Below are 16,991 nucleotides of genomic sequence, written 5' to 3' on the forward strand. Positions count from 1 at the left end.
GAAAGTAAAGACAAATATAAAGGAAGCATGTGGCAGCAAGTCCCTCAGACCCAGCAAGGTTAGACCAGGTTGACCTGTGATGATTGTCAATGTCAAAAGGGTTTGCAAACTTGCCATGATGTCTCTAATCAGAGCTTTTCAGAAGTGAGTCTGCTGAACACATTGGACTTGCTTAAAATGATGTCAGGAGAAGGTGAAACACAATGTTGACAGAATAAGGACTCCGTTATGATTTTTCAGAAGAAGCAGGACCAGTTTTCAATGGTCTGCTATTCTTCTGCCCTACCTGATCTTTTCAGTTCTAACAGCTGAAGCAGAGCAGAACTACAAATGAAAAGCAATTACACAGATCACTTTTTTTTTTTTAACTAGAAAATAAAGGTCTGATCTTACAAGTTTCCAAAGCTCCTTGGAAAGTGCTGAGTGAACTCAGGATCCCTCATCAAATACAGCCTTTTGCAGAATCAGACAGTATCAGAGTAAGATATAATTTAGGAAGTGAAAGCTTCACACTTTCCACTGTTCTAGAGGTAAGAATCATTGAAAACCTCAATGCTGATGTGCTCAGACTTGCTCTGGAGCTGCAAAGTTGCATCATGGAGCACTTCAGAAACTACTGCTGGTCTAGCATCTTAAAGAGCATGTAAAGATAATCTTTCAGGATATGTTACCAGAATACATTTCTCTTTGTGGACTCAAAACTGCATAAGGCTCAGCAAGTTGTATCATCCAGCCTGCACAAGGCAGCTGACCCTGACTGAGAGGATTGCACCCAATCTTCCTCCAAGAAAACAAAGCACCTTACAGCCCCTCTAAAGAGGTCTATCTTCAGTTGGGCTCTGAAGCATCAGCAACCACCATTCTGTCAATGTGAGCTCTATTTGCTAATTTGGAATCTTTCTCATTTTGCTGATATAATTTCCTTGGCAGCCTGAAGGGTTTAGCCTAGACTCTGTTGAAGACCTGTAAGTGGATGCCTTCTGGTTGTGGTCAGACGGGAAGCAATCACCACAGAGCTGCATCACCTCTGCTCAATAAACACTCAAAACACCCCCCTCCCTCCAGCACCATCAACCAGGGCTCCCTGGGTGAGGTCTGGGATGGCAGCAAGAAGAGGAATGAAGCATGTCTCTGCATACATCTGCAGCACAACTTCCTGCCCTATCATGGGCTTCAGCTTCTGTCCCTGTAGAGCAGGTGGCATGGGTCACAATGCTTGAAGCTGCTAGTGTGGCACATTGAGTATGCAGAACCTTCCTATTCTTGCAGCTTCTGACAGTATTTTGCAGTTGTAAATGAACGCACAAGGCACAGAAGGGAAGACCATGCCCCAGTTTGGGATGGCATTCTTGGATAGGTAATGAAGGGGAAACTAAGATTAGACCGATCATGAAGGTCAGGTACAAGCAGGAGTGGAGACCAGGGCTCTGTTCTAGGGATTTCTTTCAAAGCAATGCTGACAGCTTTTGGCTACAGGCAAGAGGCAGCCAAACGCCTCTAGCCCCAGTTCATTCCTTCTGTATGAATCTGATTGTAGCAGCTCAGGATGTATGTGCTGGGCCATGAGCCAGAGAACAGCTAAGCACTCATCTGCTGGGGAAATGTGTGCTGCCTGAACAGCTGGGCCTAGTCCTCCCCAAGGAAACAGCAGTGAACCAGCAGGGACTATCTTATGAGTTAGCAGTTGGACCATACTGATCTAGGACAAGGTCTGTGCATTACCACTTAGCTGCTTCTATAAAGAGACAGAAGCCCTGGGGTCACTTACCAAAGGCTTCCGAGAGCCCATACACCTTCTGGCTGTAGACGTCTGTCTTATCCCAGATGAAATAATAGGAAAGGTCTGGAGCAGCTGCAAACCACTTTCTGAAGAGGCGTCCCTCGACGGCCACCATGAGGTGGACTTTCATGAGGTTGAAAGGGATGGTGGGGTGGGTCATGCTGATCCTCAGGACTGATTTGTAGCCAGCTGTGCGACTGCTCAGGTAACTCACTTTTATTTTACTACCGGAAACGTTAATCTCCTCCTGTAGAGCCTGTGGAAAAGCAATCCAGGAGGTGTTAAATCAGCAGCCAGCAGACAGGAAAAGGCAGGGAAGCTGTAATTTATCAAACACACCTTTATAAAAGCTCTGGTAGACATGTCTAAAAAAGCACACCTAGTAGGCACCGAGCATGAAATCATATATGTAATTTATAGGGTTAGTTGTGGCAGCCAAAGAATACTCCCCTCTTTCTCCATATCTGTTACATGGAAGAACAGGAGACCAAAGTATCACATTGTCCTTGTGAGGACAGGCTGAGAGAGCTGAAGTTGTTCAGCCTGGAGAAAAGAAGGCTCTTTATTGCAGCTTTGCAATACTTAATGGGGCGGGATGAGGAGGGACTCATCATCAAGGGGCATAGTGACAGTGCAAGGGGTAACAGTTTCAAACTAAAAGAGAAGAGGCTTAGATTAGATGTTAGGAAGAAATTCTTTACTCTGAAGATGGTGAGACACCAGCACAAGCTGACCAGATAGGTTGTGAATGCCACATCCCTGAAAATGTTCCACCCCAGGCTGGATGGGACTTTGAGCAACCTGGTCTAGTGGAATATATCCCTACCCATGGCAGGGGGGCTGGAACTAGATGATCGTTTAAGGTCCCTTCCACCCTAAACTACTCTGTGACTGTACGATTCCAGGACTGAAGTCAGTGTTTACATGGGACTTACTGTCAGGAGTCCCAAGACCCATAGTGAAAGGAGCTTGGGGTCTGAAATTATTCCAGCCCACCCATTTAGATTCTACTTTCTATCTTTTATCTTGGTAGAGTTTGCAGGTGCTAATCTCTCAGCTTCTTTTTTGCAGTAAAACATCAAGCCCTACTTGGCCTCTGTCCTTATGGATGTTCCCTGGCCCTGATCATAACCTGCCATTCTCTCCATGTCATTAGATACAAACTTGAACATAGAAGGTTTCACCTCAACATGAGGAGAAACTTCTTTACAGTGAGGGTGATGGAGCACTGGAACAGGCTGCCCAGTTGTGGAGTCTCCTTCTCTGGAGACTTTCAAAACCTGCCTGGGTGCATTCCTATGCAGACTACCCTAGGTGATCCTGCTTTGGCAAAGGGATTGGATTTGATGATCTCTGAATGTCTCTTCCAACCTCTAACATTCTGTGATTCTGTGATACTCACCTCTCCTTTGAAGCTGCTCCACTCCCACCTCGTGTCTGAATCTTTCTCCAGACATTTTTCCCTCCTGTCCCCTGGTTCTTATTTTCTGATCTCATATTTATTCCTACTTATCCTGGTCCTTGCTTAAAATTCCCTGCCTTCTTACCTGTGTAATGAAGCTCTTGGCCTGACCTACCACCAATAATCCCTTTTCTTTCCCTTGCATTTTCCTTTCCTTTTCCACATTCCTGTTTCCTAGGTGAATTCCTTTGTCTTCTCCTCCATCCATGAATGTGGGTATTTCTGACTGAAATGGTTATGTCACAGATGGCCATTCCAGTACAAAATTTCACCAAAGAATGAAGTAACATCATGGAATATTTTGTTTGCCCCTGCTCTGCTTTCAGAACAAAGAAGCCTCAGTAAAGATGGGATTTTAAGGTAATTTACCTGCTAAAGTATAAACAAATCTCAAAATGTCTTTCTCTCTATATTTTTTTACTTGGAAAAATGCAAGGGAATTTTCTGGGAAGTGATGTAGCGTACATGCCTGACACCCTGCTGATCCTGCCATGAAAAATACTGATAAAGAAGGGCATTTCTATCTTAAGTCTCAGGAGAAAAACAAAAATTAGTTGTAATTTTCCAGAAAATTTCTCTCCTAAGTCAGCACCCAACATGCATATGGTCAGCACATGCTAGTAACCTTTAGGAAAGTTTGAAAGATGAAGCTAGAAGCTTAGCAGTGAGCTGGAAAACTTGGTCAGATATGGGGATGTGTCAGAAGGTCACAGCTAGCACTGCTCTCTCTTGTGTCACTTCTGAAATACTTCAGGTTGCTGGACTCTAAATGAGCTGTGAAAACACCTCCCCAGCAATAATCAGCTTTCATAATATTAAGGGCATGGAGAGTTGAAGAGAAACACCCATTAGGAAGAGACCACAGGTATCCAAGAAGGCCAAAAGCATCCCAGCTTGTATCAGAAAGAGTGTGGCCAGCAGGACTAGGGCAGTGATCGTTGCCCCTATACTTGGCACTGCTGAAGCCATACCTCAAATACTGGGTTCAGTTTTGGACACCTCACTACAAGTACATCAAGGTGATGGAGTGTGTCTAGAGAAGGGCAATAAAGCTGGTGAAGGGACTAGAGAACATGTCTGAGGAGCAGCTGAGGGAACTGTGGTTGTTAGTCTGGAGGAGGCTGAGGGGAGACCTTTTTGTTCTTCACAACAACCTGAAAGGAGGTTGTATCAAGGTGGAGACTGGTCTATTCTCACAAGGAACAAATGATAGGACAAGAGGAAATGGCCTCAAGTTGTGCCAGGGGAGGATTAGATTAGACAATAGGAAAAAAAAGGTTCTGCAGAAGAGTTGTTAAGCCCTGGAACAGGCTGCCCAGGGAAGTGGTGGGGTCTGCGTCCCTGGGGGATTTAAAAGTGGTGTTGATGTGGTGCTGAGGGACATGGTTTAGTGGTGACATGGCAGTGATGGGATAATGGCTGAATTTGGTAACCATGAAAGGTTTCTTCCAACCAAAACAATGTTATGACTTTATGATCATGGGGTGTCCTCCAAGGTAAGTGGCTTCTACAACTCAACTCCTATGGTACCCCCTAAACTAACTTCCCTGGCGTGACCAATTGTCATCTCTTACAGATTTTGTGGTTAGTGTTATCAGTAACAACTAGTCTTGGAACCTGCCCCCCAGAACCTGCCCCTCTTCTAAGTTATTACCTAAGGCCCAACACTTCCCCAAGTGATGACTTACAGCCTCTGAGCATTGCAGCACTTGACAAACAGACACATCCAGAAGTTAAAGTGCTGTTCCACTGTGCTCATAAATATTTACTTTCTCTAATGCAGCCTTTTCAATTTACATATCTCAGTTCTTGGGAGACTGAAAAATGACAGAACTGGGAAAACTCAGGAATTTAAAAATATATTTTATGAGCTCAGCAACAAGCTGGGCTGGGACCAGGCTCAATCAGAGACCAGCTGAGGCAAGCTGCTGTAAAGGTGGTCCCTTGTATCAAATCTGTCTCTATAAGTAACTCCTCTAGGAAAAAGCCAGGCAGAAATAATTGTCACAGAGGTACTATTTGCAGTGTCTGGTTCAAATCCCTGTCAGAAATGATTATTTCTCTCTGTTGTGATCTGTCTCTGCTGTCCACCATTCCAGAGAAAGGGTCAGCACAGTGGTGCTGAGGCACTGAGCAGCACAAGGGGCTGTGTTAAAGGTGCCTGCTTGAAGAGGGGGTTCAAAAGGTAATTCAGATTATCTGAAATGCATTTGTAGTTTCCAAGCAGTGATAAACTATCAACAAAGAAGGGCCTTGGAGTGGAGGAGTATAATCCAATAAAATGTTGACAGGAGAAGAAGGGAAAAAATACACTTTGAAATACCCTGAATGCACCAAAAGTAATGACAACTGAATTGTGCCCTTATTTCTATTTGATAATTGCTGTTTGGCCAGATAAATTCATATGCCATGTCCTCATGGAAGACTAGGGCTCTTAGAGTTTATCAAAGCCTGACCAATATCATAATCTGCTCTTTAAAATGGTCCAGCCAGCAGTCTGGTCAGACAGAAGAGATGGGGTTTTTTAGGCTTATGCAGGATTTTCACATCTGTGTTCCCTTAGCTCCTGGGTGTTGATCTATGCTTGTGTTAGTAGCAATTCTTTCACTCCTTGCATGAGATGATGCAGGAAATCTTGTTTCTGTGTGCTGGGTTACACATTTCTCTTACAGCTACTCTTCCAGCAGACAAGACAAGGAACAATCAATCACCTCATTTTTTAACATAATGCTCAGAAGGAATTTTAAGACTCATAGAATGGTTTGGGTTGGAAGGGATTTTAAGATAATCTAGTTCAAATCCCCTTGCCATAGGCAGGGACACCCTCCACTAGACCAGGCCGTTCAAGGCTCTGTCCAACCTGGCCTTGAACACCTCCAGGGAGGGGGCATCCACAACCTCCTTGGGAAACCTGTTCCAGTGTCTCACCACCCTCACTGTAAAGAATTTCTTCCTAATATCCAGTCCAAACCTAACCTCTCCCAGCTCCAATCCATTCCCCCCTCATTCTAACACTACAAGCCCTTGTAAAAAGTCCCTCCCCAGCTTTCTTGTAGGGTTCTTTCAGGTACTGGAAAAGCATTTAGGGTTTGATTCAGAGTATTTAACATCAAGTGCTTTTGAGATCTTCTGTAGGATCCAAAACTTCTGCAAGGAGCTAACAGATTTGACATGGACCTTCTTGAGATCTCTGCCCTTTTCAAGCTACAGCTGGAGGCCTGAGGGGACACTTCAGGGCATTTTAAACAGCACTAAACCTATCTGTAGGAACCTGAATAAAGTGTATGATTTAATCTTTTGAATACATACAGGTAGAGGACACTGCATCTATTTGTTGAAGCTCATGAGGTTTCTATCTGCCCACTTGTCAAAATCTCTTTCCCAGCCCTGCCATCCACTTGTCACCTCCTCCCAGCTGTGTGCTCATGCCTTTTATATTTAACATTTCTCTACTGAGAACTGTACATTATAAAATGCAGCTGCAGAAACTGACAGCTTGGTTATTTTTTAAGTACAGCCAGCAAAGGAATGAGAAAGAATCCATTTGTGAACTGAAGTACAGTCAGGACTCTGTTATATATTGGATTTATCATGTATACTCCTGCACCAAGACTCTCTAAAACTTCACCTGTCAACATCTGAGGTGGAATATCATTTTACAGGTTTTAGCTCAAGCATTTGATATGTTGGAAAAGTACTGCTCATCATGTATGGGATTCATCTTATCTAAACTTAGGAACCTACAAGTTAGAAGTCTCCCCTGAACCAATCTTCTAGGTCTTTCCATGGCAAACAAGCAGAGAAAGGCTCTTCAGAATGTTGGTGTTGGCAGGTAAACTTAAGAGTGGGATACAATTCCATCTTAAGGCACCCAAATCTAGTGTAGGTATGCCAGTGTGTGCATGTGGGGTAGGCATGTAAGCATCAATTATTGTCAGTGGAGATCTAAATGATACCGTCAGTGGGAAGCAGATGCCTTCAAGATGGTCAGCTTAATTGATCTGTAGGCTCCACTGACAGTATTGATTAGATTTCTGTCAGCTTTAATGGGAGCTTGGACATCCAGCACACATCCCAATGACTGCGTGTGAGCACCTTATTTAGGTGCCATAATCTCAAAATGAGTCCCACTTAGGTCTTAATTAGATTCCACCTACAGGTGTCTAGAGTGATTTGGGATATACAGGTTCTGTGATGTTCACAAGGGATCACAGCATCACAGGATGTTAGGGGTTGGAAGGAACCTCTGGAGATCTTCGAGTCCAACCCCCCCTGCCAGAGCAGGACTACAGAATCTAGCACAGGTCACACAACAACACATCCAGATGGGTCTTGAAAATCTCCAGAGAAGGGGACTCCACAACCTCTCTGGGGAGCCTGTTCCAGTGCTCTGTGACCCTTTACAGTAAAGAAGTTCTTCCTCATGTTGAGGTGAAACTTCCTGTGCAGTAGTTTACATCCATTGCCACTTCTCCTATCACAGGGCACAAGTGAGAAGAGGCTGTCCCTTCCTTCTTGACACCCAGCCCCCAGATTTTTGTATACATTTATTAGATCCCTTCTCAATTTTCTCCTCTCCAGACTAATCAGCCCCAGGTCTCTCAGCCTTTCCTCATAAGGCAGTGCTCCAGTCCCTTAATAATCCTTGTAGCCCTCCATTAGACTCTCCCAAGCCCTGTCCCTCTTGAGCCCAGAACGGGATTGGGGTTGGCAGATATAACGCAGGACACTGATAAGGGGATTATTCCAGGTTGGTAGTTGGAGGCCAATCAGGATTTATGCAGGACATTTCAAATGGCACCAAACATCTACAATATGGGTGGTGAAACACTGGCATAGGTTGCCCACAGAGGTTCTAGATGCCCTATTCTTGGAAATATTCCAGGTCACATTGGATGGGGCTCTGAGCAACTTGCTCTAGTTGAAGACATCCCTGCTTACTGCAGGGAGGATTGGACAAGATATCCTTTAAAGGTCCCTTCCAACCCTAACCATTCTATGATCTATAGTCAAGAAACTGAATCAAACCATTGGGTTTGGCTGAGCTGGAGTTAATTCTCCTCATAGCATCTTTCTAGTGCTGTGTTTTACAGCAGTAGTTGATGACACAGAAGTTTTTTGGCTACAGTTGAGTAAGTATCCAGGCTGTGTCTTTTCAAAGTTTCCCTGACCCAAGAGCATGCTGAGGGGTGGGCAAGATCCTGGGAGGGGACATGGCTGAGCCAGTTGACCCAGACTGGCCAAAGAGGTATTCCATGCCATATGATGTCAGCTCAGATCTAAGAATGAAGTAAAAGAAGGAAGTGACGGATTTGTCCCTGGAATCTATCCTCCTAAGGAACCACCAATCTTTGAGAGTCCTGCTTCCCAAGGCTGACCATGGTCCTGCTGATGGGAAGCAGAGATTAACATCTCTCTCTCTGCTTTCACTTCCACATGGTCTATTGCTTTTTTGCTCACTATTGTTATTAAAATTGCTTCTATCTTGTTACTGGCTTTTGTTACATTTTTCCCCCTCTCCCCTTGTCCATTTAAGAGGGGGAATGATAGAGCAGCTTTGGTGGACACCTGGGCTCCAGGCCAGGGTCAAATCACCACAGTGATCTACATCCTTGGCTCCTTTCACAGTCCACAGACAGACACGTGCTCTTATTGAAGAGGAGTTTTAGAATGTTTTAGTTCAATAGACGTAATTAACACAAATTAATAAGTATCCTACCAAATAATGAATGAGATTACAATGATACTTGCACTGTATCAGATATTTGCTTCTTTCCCAGCCAGCACTGAACGTTACCTTTCATGTGCTTGTTGGTTTAGGAAAAACGTTGTGAAGACTGAACAAAGAATTGGCAATCTGATGGACTTTACAGGATACAGGACTTAATTAGTAATTAAGCTGGGACAAACCCGGTGACTGTGAATGGAAATCAGTGTGAGAAAGGATCACAGGATTTGGTCCTGAGGGAAAGGTAGAGTTGCTGGGTTCAGTACCTGGAGTATTAAGATTAGACAACAGAAAGTGACTTCTTTGCTCATTAATGCTACCACAATCCAACCCCAAAGGAGCCAAGCAGGAAACACACAATTTGTCACTACACTTGTTATTATTTTTACCTTGGCAGTCTATTATTGGTTGCTAAACGCAATACCCAGGACATGTTTAATGCTGGCATCTAAAACCCAGGGCACAACATGCCCAAGAAAGGAAAACCTGAATGCTGTTACATCCATTTCTTCCAAGACAATGAGCATTTTTAAGGAAGATGAGTAATTCCATTGTTTGGACAATCCCATTTCAGACACATCTTTTCATTTGGCAAAAACACTTTGAGGCCATAGCAGGTTGCTAAGCTACTTTATATCTGATTCATGTCCTTAAAAAAGGAAAATGGGGATGAGCAATTAAGAGCAACCCTCTCGCTTTGCTCATCTATCCCAAATACCATGAAATGCAATAAATCCCCAGTGCTCTGCAAGCTGACCATTTGTCAGCCATCTGCTGACAGACTGGACACCTTAGCAGTAGGATGAGGGGTATGTCTTCAAACCCTGAGAAAGTTCACACTCAACACTCCACCACTGAGGTCCATAATGCCCAGTGGGTGAAATTTGCTTCTGAACAGAAGAAGGGCATTAGAGTGTAAGAGGTCTCATGCTGGGCATACTAAATACCAAAGGGCTGCCTGAAGGCTTGTTGTGGCTCACAGGAGGGTCCCAGCCCATCTCCTGAAGATGAGAGATGAAAGCAAAGCAGTGCCCAGGTAGGTTTGCACTGCTGGCCCTGAGTGCTTTGCATCCATCCTTCAAGGATAAGGGAAAACAAACCTTCAGGCTAAGTGTGTGCTTGTGAGAGAGTGCTTCTGGCAAACATCTGAGAAATGGTGCAACAAACAGGGAATGATTGTTTTTTGGAAAGTAGGGGAATAGAGAAAGACACAGAAGCACAGTGGTATGCATGTTGCTCAAAGCAGGCAAAAAGATCACAGAAAGGGGCTGGATTAGAAGGAGCACCTCTTCTATGAGGACAGGCTTAGAGACTTGGGGTTGTTCAACTTGGAGCAGGGAGACCTTATTCCATGCTTCCAGTACTCAGAGGGGGCCTACAGGATAGACGGTGAGGGGATCTATCAGGGAGTGTAGGGAGAGGGTAGGGTGCAACAGTTTTAAACTTAAAAAAGCCAGATTTAGATTCTTTACAGTAAAGGAGGTGAGGGACTGGAAAAGGCTTTCAAGAGAGCATGTGGACACTCCATCCCTGGAAACATTCAAGGCCAGGGTGTTTGGGGATTTGATCAAGCTGATCTAATTGAAGGTGTTTTGCCCCAAGCCCCTCCTAGGGGAGGTTGGAACTAGATGTTCTTTAAGGACCCTTCCAACCCAAACCATTCTATGATTATATGAAACTTTTCTCCTGGGCTCAGACAGTTCGTACCTGGATTTCTGGAACAATAGGACCTTTCTCTGAGCAGGAGCTTGCAAAAGCTGTCAGCGGAGATGGGGCGACCACAGGGTTGGGCCGGGCAAAGTTACTGAGGTCACAGCTTGGGATCTCATTCTCCTCGTGCCTCATGACGATGGTTTCCATCACGAAGAAGCGATCCCACGGCAGCCACAGCGTGTGCTCCTGGGTGATGAAGGGAGCCCGCTCAAAGTGCAGGATAATGGAGATCCCACCGATGGTAACCAGATCGAAGCTGTTTTAGGAGATGGAATACAAAGTTAGTGCAAGCACCACCCCATCTGTTTGCAGTGGCACCTGAGCAAGGACCCCCTGAAAAATAATTGCAAGAAATACCATCAGCCACATTTTACAAGCCTAAAACCTGCAGCCCAAAGAACCTTTATCTGAGTAAAAGCAAGTGGCAGAGACAGGAGCACAAACTCAGCTTCTTTGTATGTTGTCCTCATGTATATTAAAACCATACCCATCCCTTGTTTTGAGACAGATGTCTATTCTCGTTGGTGTTTTGCTAGTCTTATTTGACTATACATACTCATATTTTCCTTTGGTTTTGTTTTTTTTTTTTTTTAATAGTATTTATCATTCAAACAGTCACAGATCAGATCAATTCACATGGTGAAATAAACTTTGGAAAGTGGTTTCTCTGACACACCACCATATAAATTGTCTTGGCATCACTGCTAACCTAACCAGGGCCTAATGCAGCCCTACAACCCAGGGAACATATGGAGCCCACTCATGGACTGAGCCCAGTGTACAGGCACGGGGAAGAGACAAACATCATGCAGGCAGTCTCTGCACCACAGAACTGAGCACATAGTCTTGTTTACTCTTAAGCATTTAGATACAACTTACTGCCTGTGGTCTGCAACTTCACCCTGTGGTCTGCAACTTCACCCTGCACTACCTCTGGCCAAGTGGTTTTTCTGCCTGTGTTAATACTGGATAGCACAGTATCAGGTCTCCTGAGCTGTGTGAAAGGATATCACCTCAAGAAGGAAAATATTCATCTCCTGGATGTAAAGATAATGAGACAGAGTTCTGTGGGGTTTTTTTTGTCTTAGTTTTCTATTTATGTTTCACTCCTTCTTAGAGATGGGAGATTTTATGAAGTGCCACAGGATGTATTTGCTATGTATAGACTACAAAGAGATGTGTTAACTGAGAAAGGGAGGGATTTCAACACAATTTGAAGATCCCTCTGTTTAGCTTCTTTGGCTTTTTCATCAGTATCTGCTCAGTTGTAATGCCAAGTGTGTGTTTCAGGCAAATAAAAGTTTTCTCATCTCTGCTTCTCACTTTCAATGCTTGGTGCTAGTGTGTGACAGTCTCACACAGATTGTAAGCTCTCTGGCTTCAGCAGAGCTGCTCCTGTGCTTAAGATCCGTGTGCTTACGTACTTCTCCATGCATGAGAACTAGGATCTGAAAGCACTGACAGCCCAAAGCCAGACATGATGCACCTTGTAATTACAAGGGCAGAAAGAACCTGGAAAAAAATCTTTGAAATTACTTTAATTAATTACAAGGCTTTCAGATCAGCTGCAAAAATCCCAGAGGAGCAACAACAGGTATGAACTATTCCTAAACAAAAATCTTTGGCAAGCAATTGTTCAGGAGATTTTTTTTTTTTTTTTTTTAATTTTTATGGCTGCTAGTGTGAGGTGACATTCAGTAAATACAATTATGGAAAGAAAGTTATTCAGGAAAGATCCTTAAACTGAGTCCACGGGGTGGGGGAGTGGAAAGCATTTTCAAAAGCTAAAGATGTGTTTATTCTACCACTCAAGTGAGGGCATCAGCTTCCCAGCCCTATGGAGCTTGGCTTGCAACAGCCTGAAGAGTCACTTGCAAGGACTGCCAGCAAAGCTGCACAGCATTTGTACTTTGATGAGAACATTTTTAACAGTCAATTAGCATTTGGCAAGCCCTTCAGCTAGGAGGGAGAAGCTTGCTCTGCGTGAATCCAGGCACTGAAAGGGGCAACGGGAGGAAAGAAACAAACATTACAAATGATGCTCAACAAGTTTGTAGGCAAGTGGGAAGAGTTTTTGTTTGGAAACACCTCCAGCTCACTCCTTTGCAAGCAGTTCTTGGCTTCAATGAGCTTAAACCAAGGATGGTGGCCTGCTGGCAGGAAACATCCTTGCCTCTCCTGCACCCCCAAATCAGGATGCAGAAGGGAAAGCACCAGCTTCACATCAGGTTCCAGCAGCTGTGAAAACAGAGGCAGGCAGTATTTTTTAGCAGGCACTGTTCCTAATGAGCCAGTTTTCCCAGAGTCACAGGATGCAGCTTTGAAGTTACCTTGAGGAACTGAACAAAAGCGAAAACCAAAACCAGACAGCAAACCCAAACCTGAAAACACCTTCCTCCCAGCTTCCCTTACTGAAACTAAATTAAGCAAGAGCAAAAGTGTCTTGGGATTGAAGGAATGAGATAAATTTTGTTCCTGGTTTTGGTGCTGCACTCTAATGTCTCTTTTATCACTCTGAAAAAATCATCCTTGTTGTACAGTCATATTATTCTGTTTTTCTTAAAAGACTCTGGAGAGACAGGCCAGAGGATGAAATCCTCTATTTATCCACAAAGCAGATTAAGAAAACACACACACACAAGCCCCCCCCCCCCCCAAAAAAAAAAACCCCAAAGCAAAACAAACAAACAAACCAACACAACACAAACCAAAAAAAACAACAGAAAAAAACCCAAACCAAACTAAAACAAAAAAAAAAACCCAAAAACAAACACAGAAAAGTGTAACCCTTCCTCATGTCTTTGCTCTGACAGTTCATGTATTTGGTCTTTCTGAGAAAGCAATGCCAATGGTGCTGTGATGCCCAATTGCAGAACAGGGGGCAATGGGTGGAAGTTGAGGCATAGGAAGCTCCACAGAAACAAGAGGAAAAACATTTTTCACGGTGAGGATGACAGAACACTGGAACAGGCTGCACAGGGGGGTTGTGGAGTCTCCCTCTCTGTAGATATTCAAGATCCCCCTGGATGTGTTCCTGTGTGACCTGGTATAGGTGATCCTGCTCTGGCCGGGGGTTTGAACTGGATGATCTTTTGAGGTTCCTTCCAGCCCCTAACATTCTGTGATTCTGTGAATGTGATGGCAGGTGACACTGAGTAACTTTAAAGACAATCTTGCTGGTTCATTAACAATATTCCTACCACCATGGGATACTGAGGATTTGTAGCCTTTATAAATTAGCAGCTTCACTAAATTTAAAGGTTTATTTTAAAATGTGGTTTATAGAATCACAGAATGTTTTGTGTTGGAAGGGACCTTTAAAGGTCATCTAGTCCAACTGCCCTACACTAAGGGACATCTTCAATTGGAGCAGGTTGTTCAGAGCTCCAAACACTTGGAATGTTTCCAGGATTTGGGCATCTATCACCTCTCTGGGCAACCTGGGCCAGTGTTTCACTGTCCTCACCACAAAAAATTTCTTCCTTATATGTAGTCTAAATCTCCCCTCTTTTAGTTTAACACCATCACCATTTGTCCTGTCTCAGCAGGCCCTGCTAAAAAAGTCTGTCTCCATCTTTCTTGTAGGCCTCCTTTAAGTACTGAAATGCTGCAAATAAGGTCTCCCTGGAGCCTTCTCTTCAGTAAAGGTTCAGTACTAACACTTTGATCCATCTATCAACTTGCCTTTACAAAGAAATGCATACAACAGAGTGGTTTGAGAGTTTTCATTTTATCCTTATGCTTTGTTATGTGAAAAAAAGGCTGACCCCAATAATTAGGCTAAAAACACTAACAAGCCTTGAAGTTATCAAAGGTTTGCTCATTCTCAGTTATGTGACTTAAACAGAACCAGGATTTCACTATTGGAGGATGTATAGAATCATAGAATTATTGGGGTTGGAAGGGACCTCAGGGATCATCTAGTTCCAACTCCCTGCCATGGGCAGGGACACCTCACACTACATCAGGTTGCTCAGAGCCACATTCAACCTGGCCTTAAAAACTTCCAGGGATGGGGCTCTTACCACCTCCCTGGGTAACCTGTCCCAGTGTTTCACCACCCTCATGGTGAAGAACTTCTTCCTAACATCCAATCTGAATCTACCCATTTCTAGTTTTGCTCCATATTCCCCCTAGTCCTATCACTAACAGACATCCTAAAAAGTCCCTCACCAGCTTTCTTGTAGGCCCCCTTAAGATACTAGAAAGCTACAATAAGGTCTCCCATGAGTCTTCTCCTCTCCAGACTGAATAGCCCCAACTCTCTCAGTCTGCCTCCATAGCAGAGGTGGTCTGAACTCTGCTTGCAGAAACCTGGAACACAATGAAGCTGCTAACAGGGGTGAAAAATTCATCTCACTCATTTAAAACTTGAGATGATCTTTGAGATCTCTTCCAACTGGATGTATTCTGTGATTTTACTCATTTTGAAACTTGGCTATGCCAAAACAAAACTAAAACCACCAAAGAAACAAACAAAAGAAACATTAAACCAACAAAACAACCAACCAACCAAAAAAAAAAAAATCAACAAGCAAAACAAAAAAACAACAACCAAAAAACCAAATCTGAAACAATAAATTCAGCCTAGGAATCAATCTTGCTAAACTGATCCAACTCTGCCTTTTAAACTCCCTCACTTCAAACCTGAAGTTATTGCCCTGCTATCAGTAGACTGATTTCCTAAAGTAATTTAAGGCAACTCAGTGCAGGTTTTCAAGAACAGATATTCCTGTGGTGTATATGTCAAAGAATAAAGCCAGTGAGCTTTCTGCAGTTCTCTCATAACCCCTAGAACACAGAACATGCAAGCGTGTGTGCTTCCATTTTCCCTCCAAACCAGAGTGCTATCAAAGATGGTCCAGATGACTCTATATCATGGTGCATTACTGTGGACTGGGAATGGATGAAGGCTGCTACTGTACTCTGGGAAGAGCTACTTGCTTAAGAGCACCCATTTTTTTTTAAATAAAGTGCCTCAATCACATGAAAACTGCCCTGTGAAGAAGATGATGAGGACAGACTGAAAGAGTTGGGGCTGTTCAGTCTGGAGAAGAGAAGGCTACGAGGTGACCTTCTTTGTGGCCTTCCAGTATCTGAAGGGGGCTACAAGAAAGCTGGGGAGGGACTTTTTAGGATTTCAGATAGTGACAGGACTAGGGGGAATGGAATAAAGCTGGAAGTGGGGAGATTCAGGCTGGACGTAAGAAGTTCTTTCCCATGAGTGTGGTGAGAGCCTGGAATGGGTTGTCCAGGGAGGTGGTTGGGGCCTCATCCCTGGAGGTGTTTAAGGCCAGGCTGGATGAGGCTGTGGCCAGCCTGATGTAGTGTGAGGTGTCCCTGCCCATGGCAGGGGGGTTGGAACTGGATGATCCTTGTGGTCCCTTCCAACCCTGACTGATTCTAGGATTCTATAATGCTATGATTCTAAGAAAGTCATGCTTGTTTGAGAAAATTACTGAAACCCCTCAAAACACATAATAGAAACTGTAATAGCAATAATTATTTGCACAATTTTACAAGTGCTTTACAAATAGTATTTAGTAAATGCTGTAACAATCAGTAAGGAAGGCAAGTAAATGTTATCTGCCTTTCACAGGCTGGTTGGCTGACCAAGGAAGGTTAAGAGATGCATCTAATGCTACCTGCTAAATCAGCAGCATAGCTAGGAGTAGAAATAAGGGATGTCTCACATAATTTTCTGCCCTTATAATTTCAGTCTGCATGCTCTTAATTCTTCAAGGTAATTTTTAGAAGACTTCAGCACTTGAGGAAGATGTTGGTTTTTGGTGTTCTTTAAAAGAAGGGCTTTCTCTTGTCCATTTATTACCTCCAGAGTACACAGATGCACTGCTGTGTTCCCTCATTGGAAAAAATGTCTGCACATACACCTCAGCCAGTCTTGGAAGGTATTTTTATGATCCTGGAGACTCAGTCCTGCAACTGGACAATTTGCTGAATGTGGGACATGCGCAAGGTTTCTGCAGAAGCAGATTGCTTTGAGAGGAAGGTGAAGAAAGTGAAATCAAAAGAGCTGACACCACACAGTGTGGGATTAGGCTGACCACCAGCAGCTGACAACACAACCCCAGATTCAGGATGAATGCTACTTGGTCACAGATTCCCTGTTCTCAGACAAATGATCTATGTCATTTTTATCATTTGGAGCTCAGTATCTGTTGGGGGCTGAGTCAGCAAACTGCAGCACTGAGCTCCTTGAAACTAATTTAAGTTAGGCTGCAGGCTGGCAGCTGGCTCTGAGGAACCAGCAGTCCATTGAAGATTGGTGGAGCATACTGATACTCCAG

At 43.8% G+C, this 16,991-nt stretch overlaps 1 protein-coding gene across 3 annotated transcripts in view; it reads right to left on the bottom strand.

Moving 5' to 3' along the window:
• Positions 1–16,991, bottom strand: part of TENM4 (teneurin transmembrane protein 4) — a 400,376-nt gene that overhangs the window by 77,774 nt on the left and 305,611 nt on the right. For all 3 annotated transcript variants that reach the window (XM_054383335.1, XM_054383330.1, XM_054383323.1), the window contains 2 exons: positions 10,678–10,939; positions 1,769–2,036 (listed from right to left, as the gene is read on the bottom strand). In XM_054383335.1, the coding sequence (XP_054239310.1) occupies positions 1,769–2,036; positions 10,678–10,939 (530 nt within the window). The remainder of the gene's footprint in view (positions 1–1,768; positions 2,037–10,677; positions 10,940–16,991) is intronic.

Source organism: Indicator indicator, chromosome 1 (genome assembly GCF_027791375.1).
Source record: "Indicator indicator isolate 239-I01 chromosome 1, UM_Iind_1.1, whole genome shotgun sequence".
NCBI lineage: Eukaryota > Metazoa > Chordata > Aves > Piciformes > Indicatoridae > Indicator > Indicator indicator.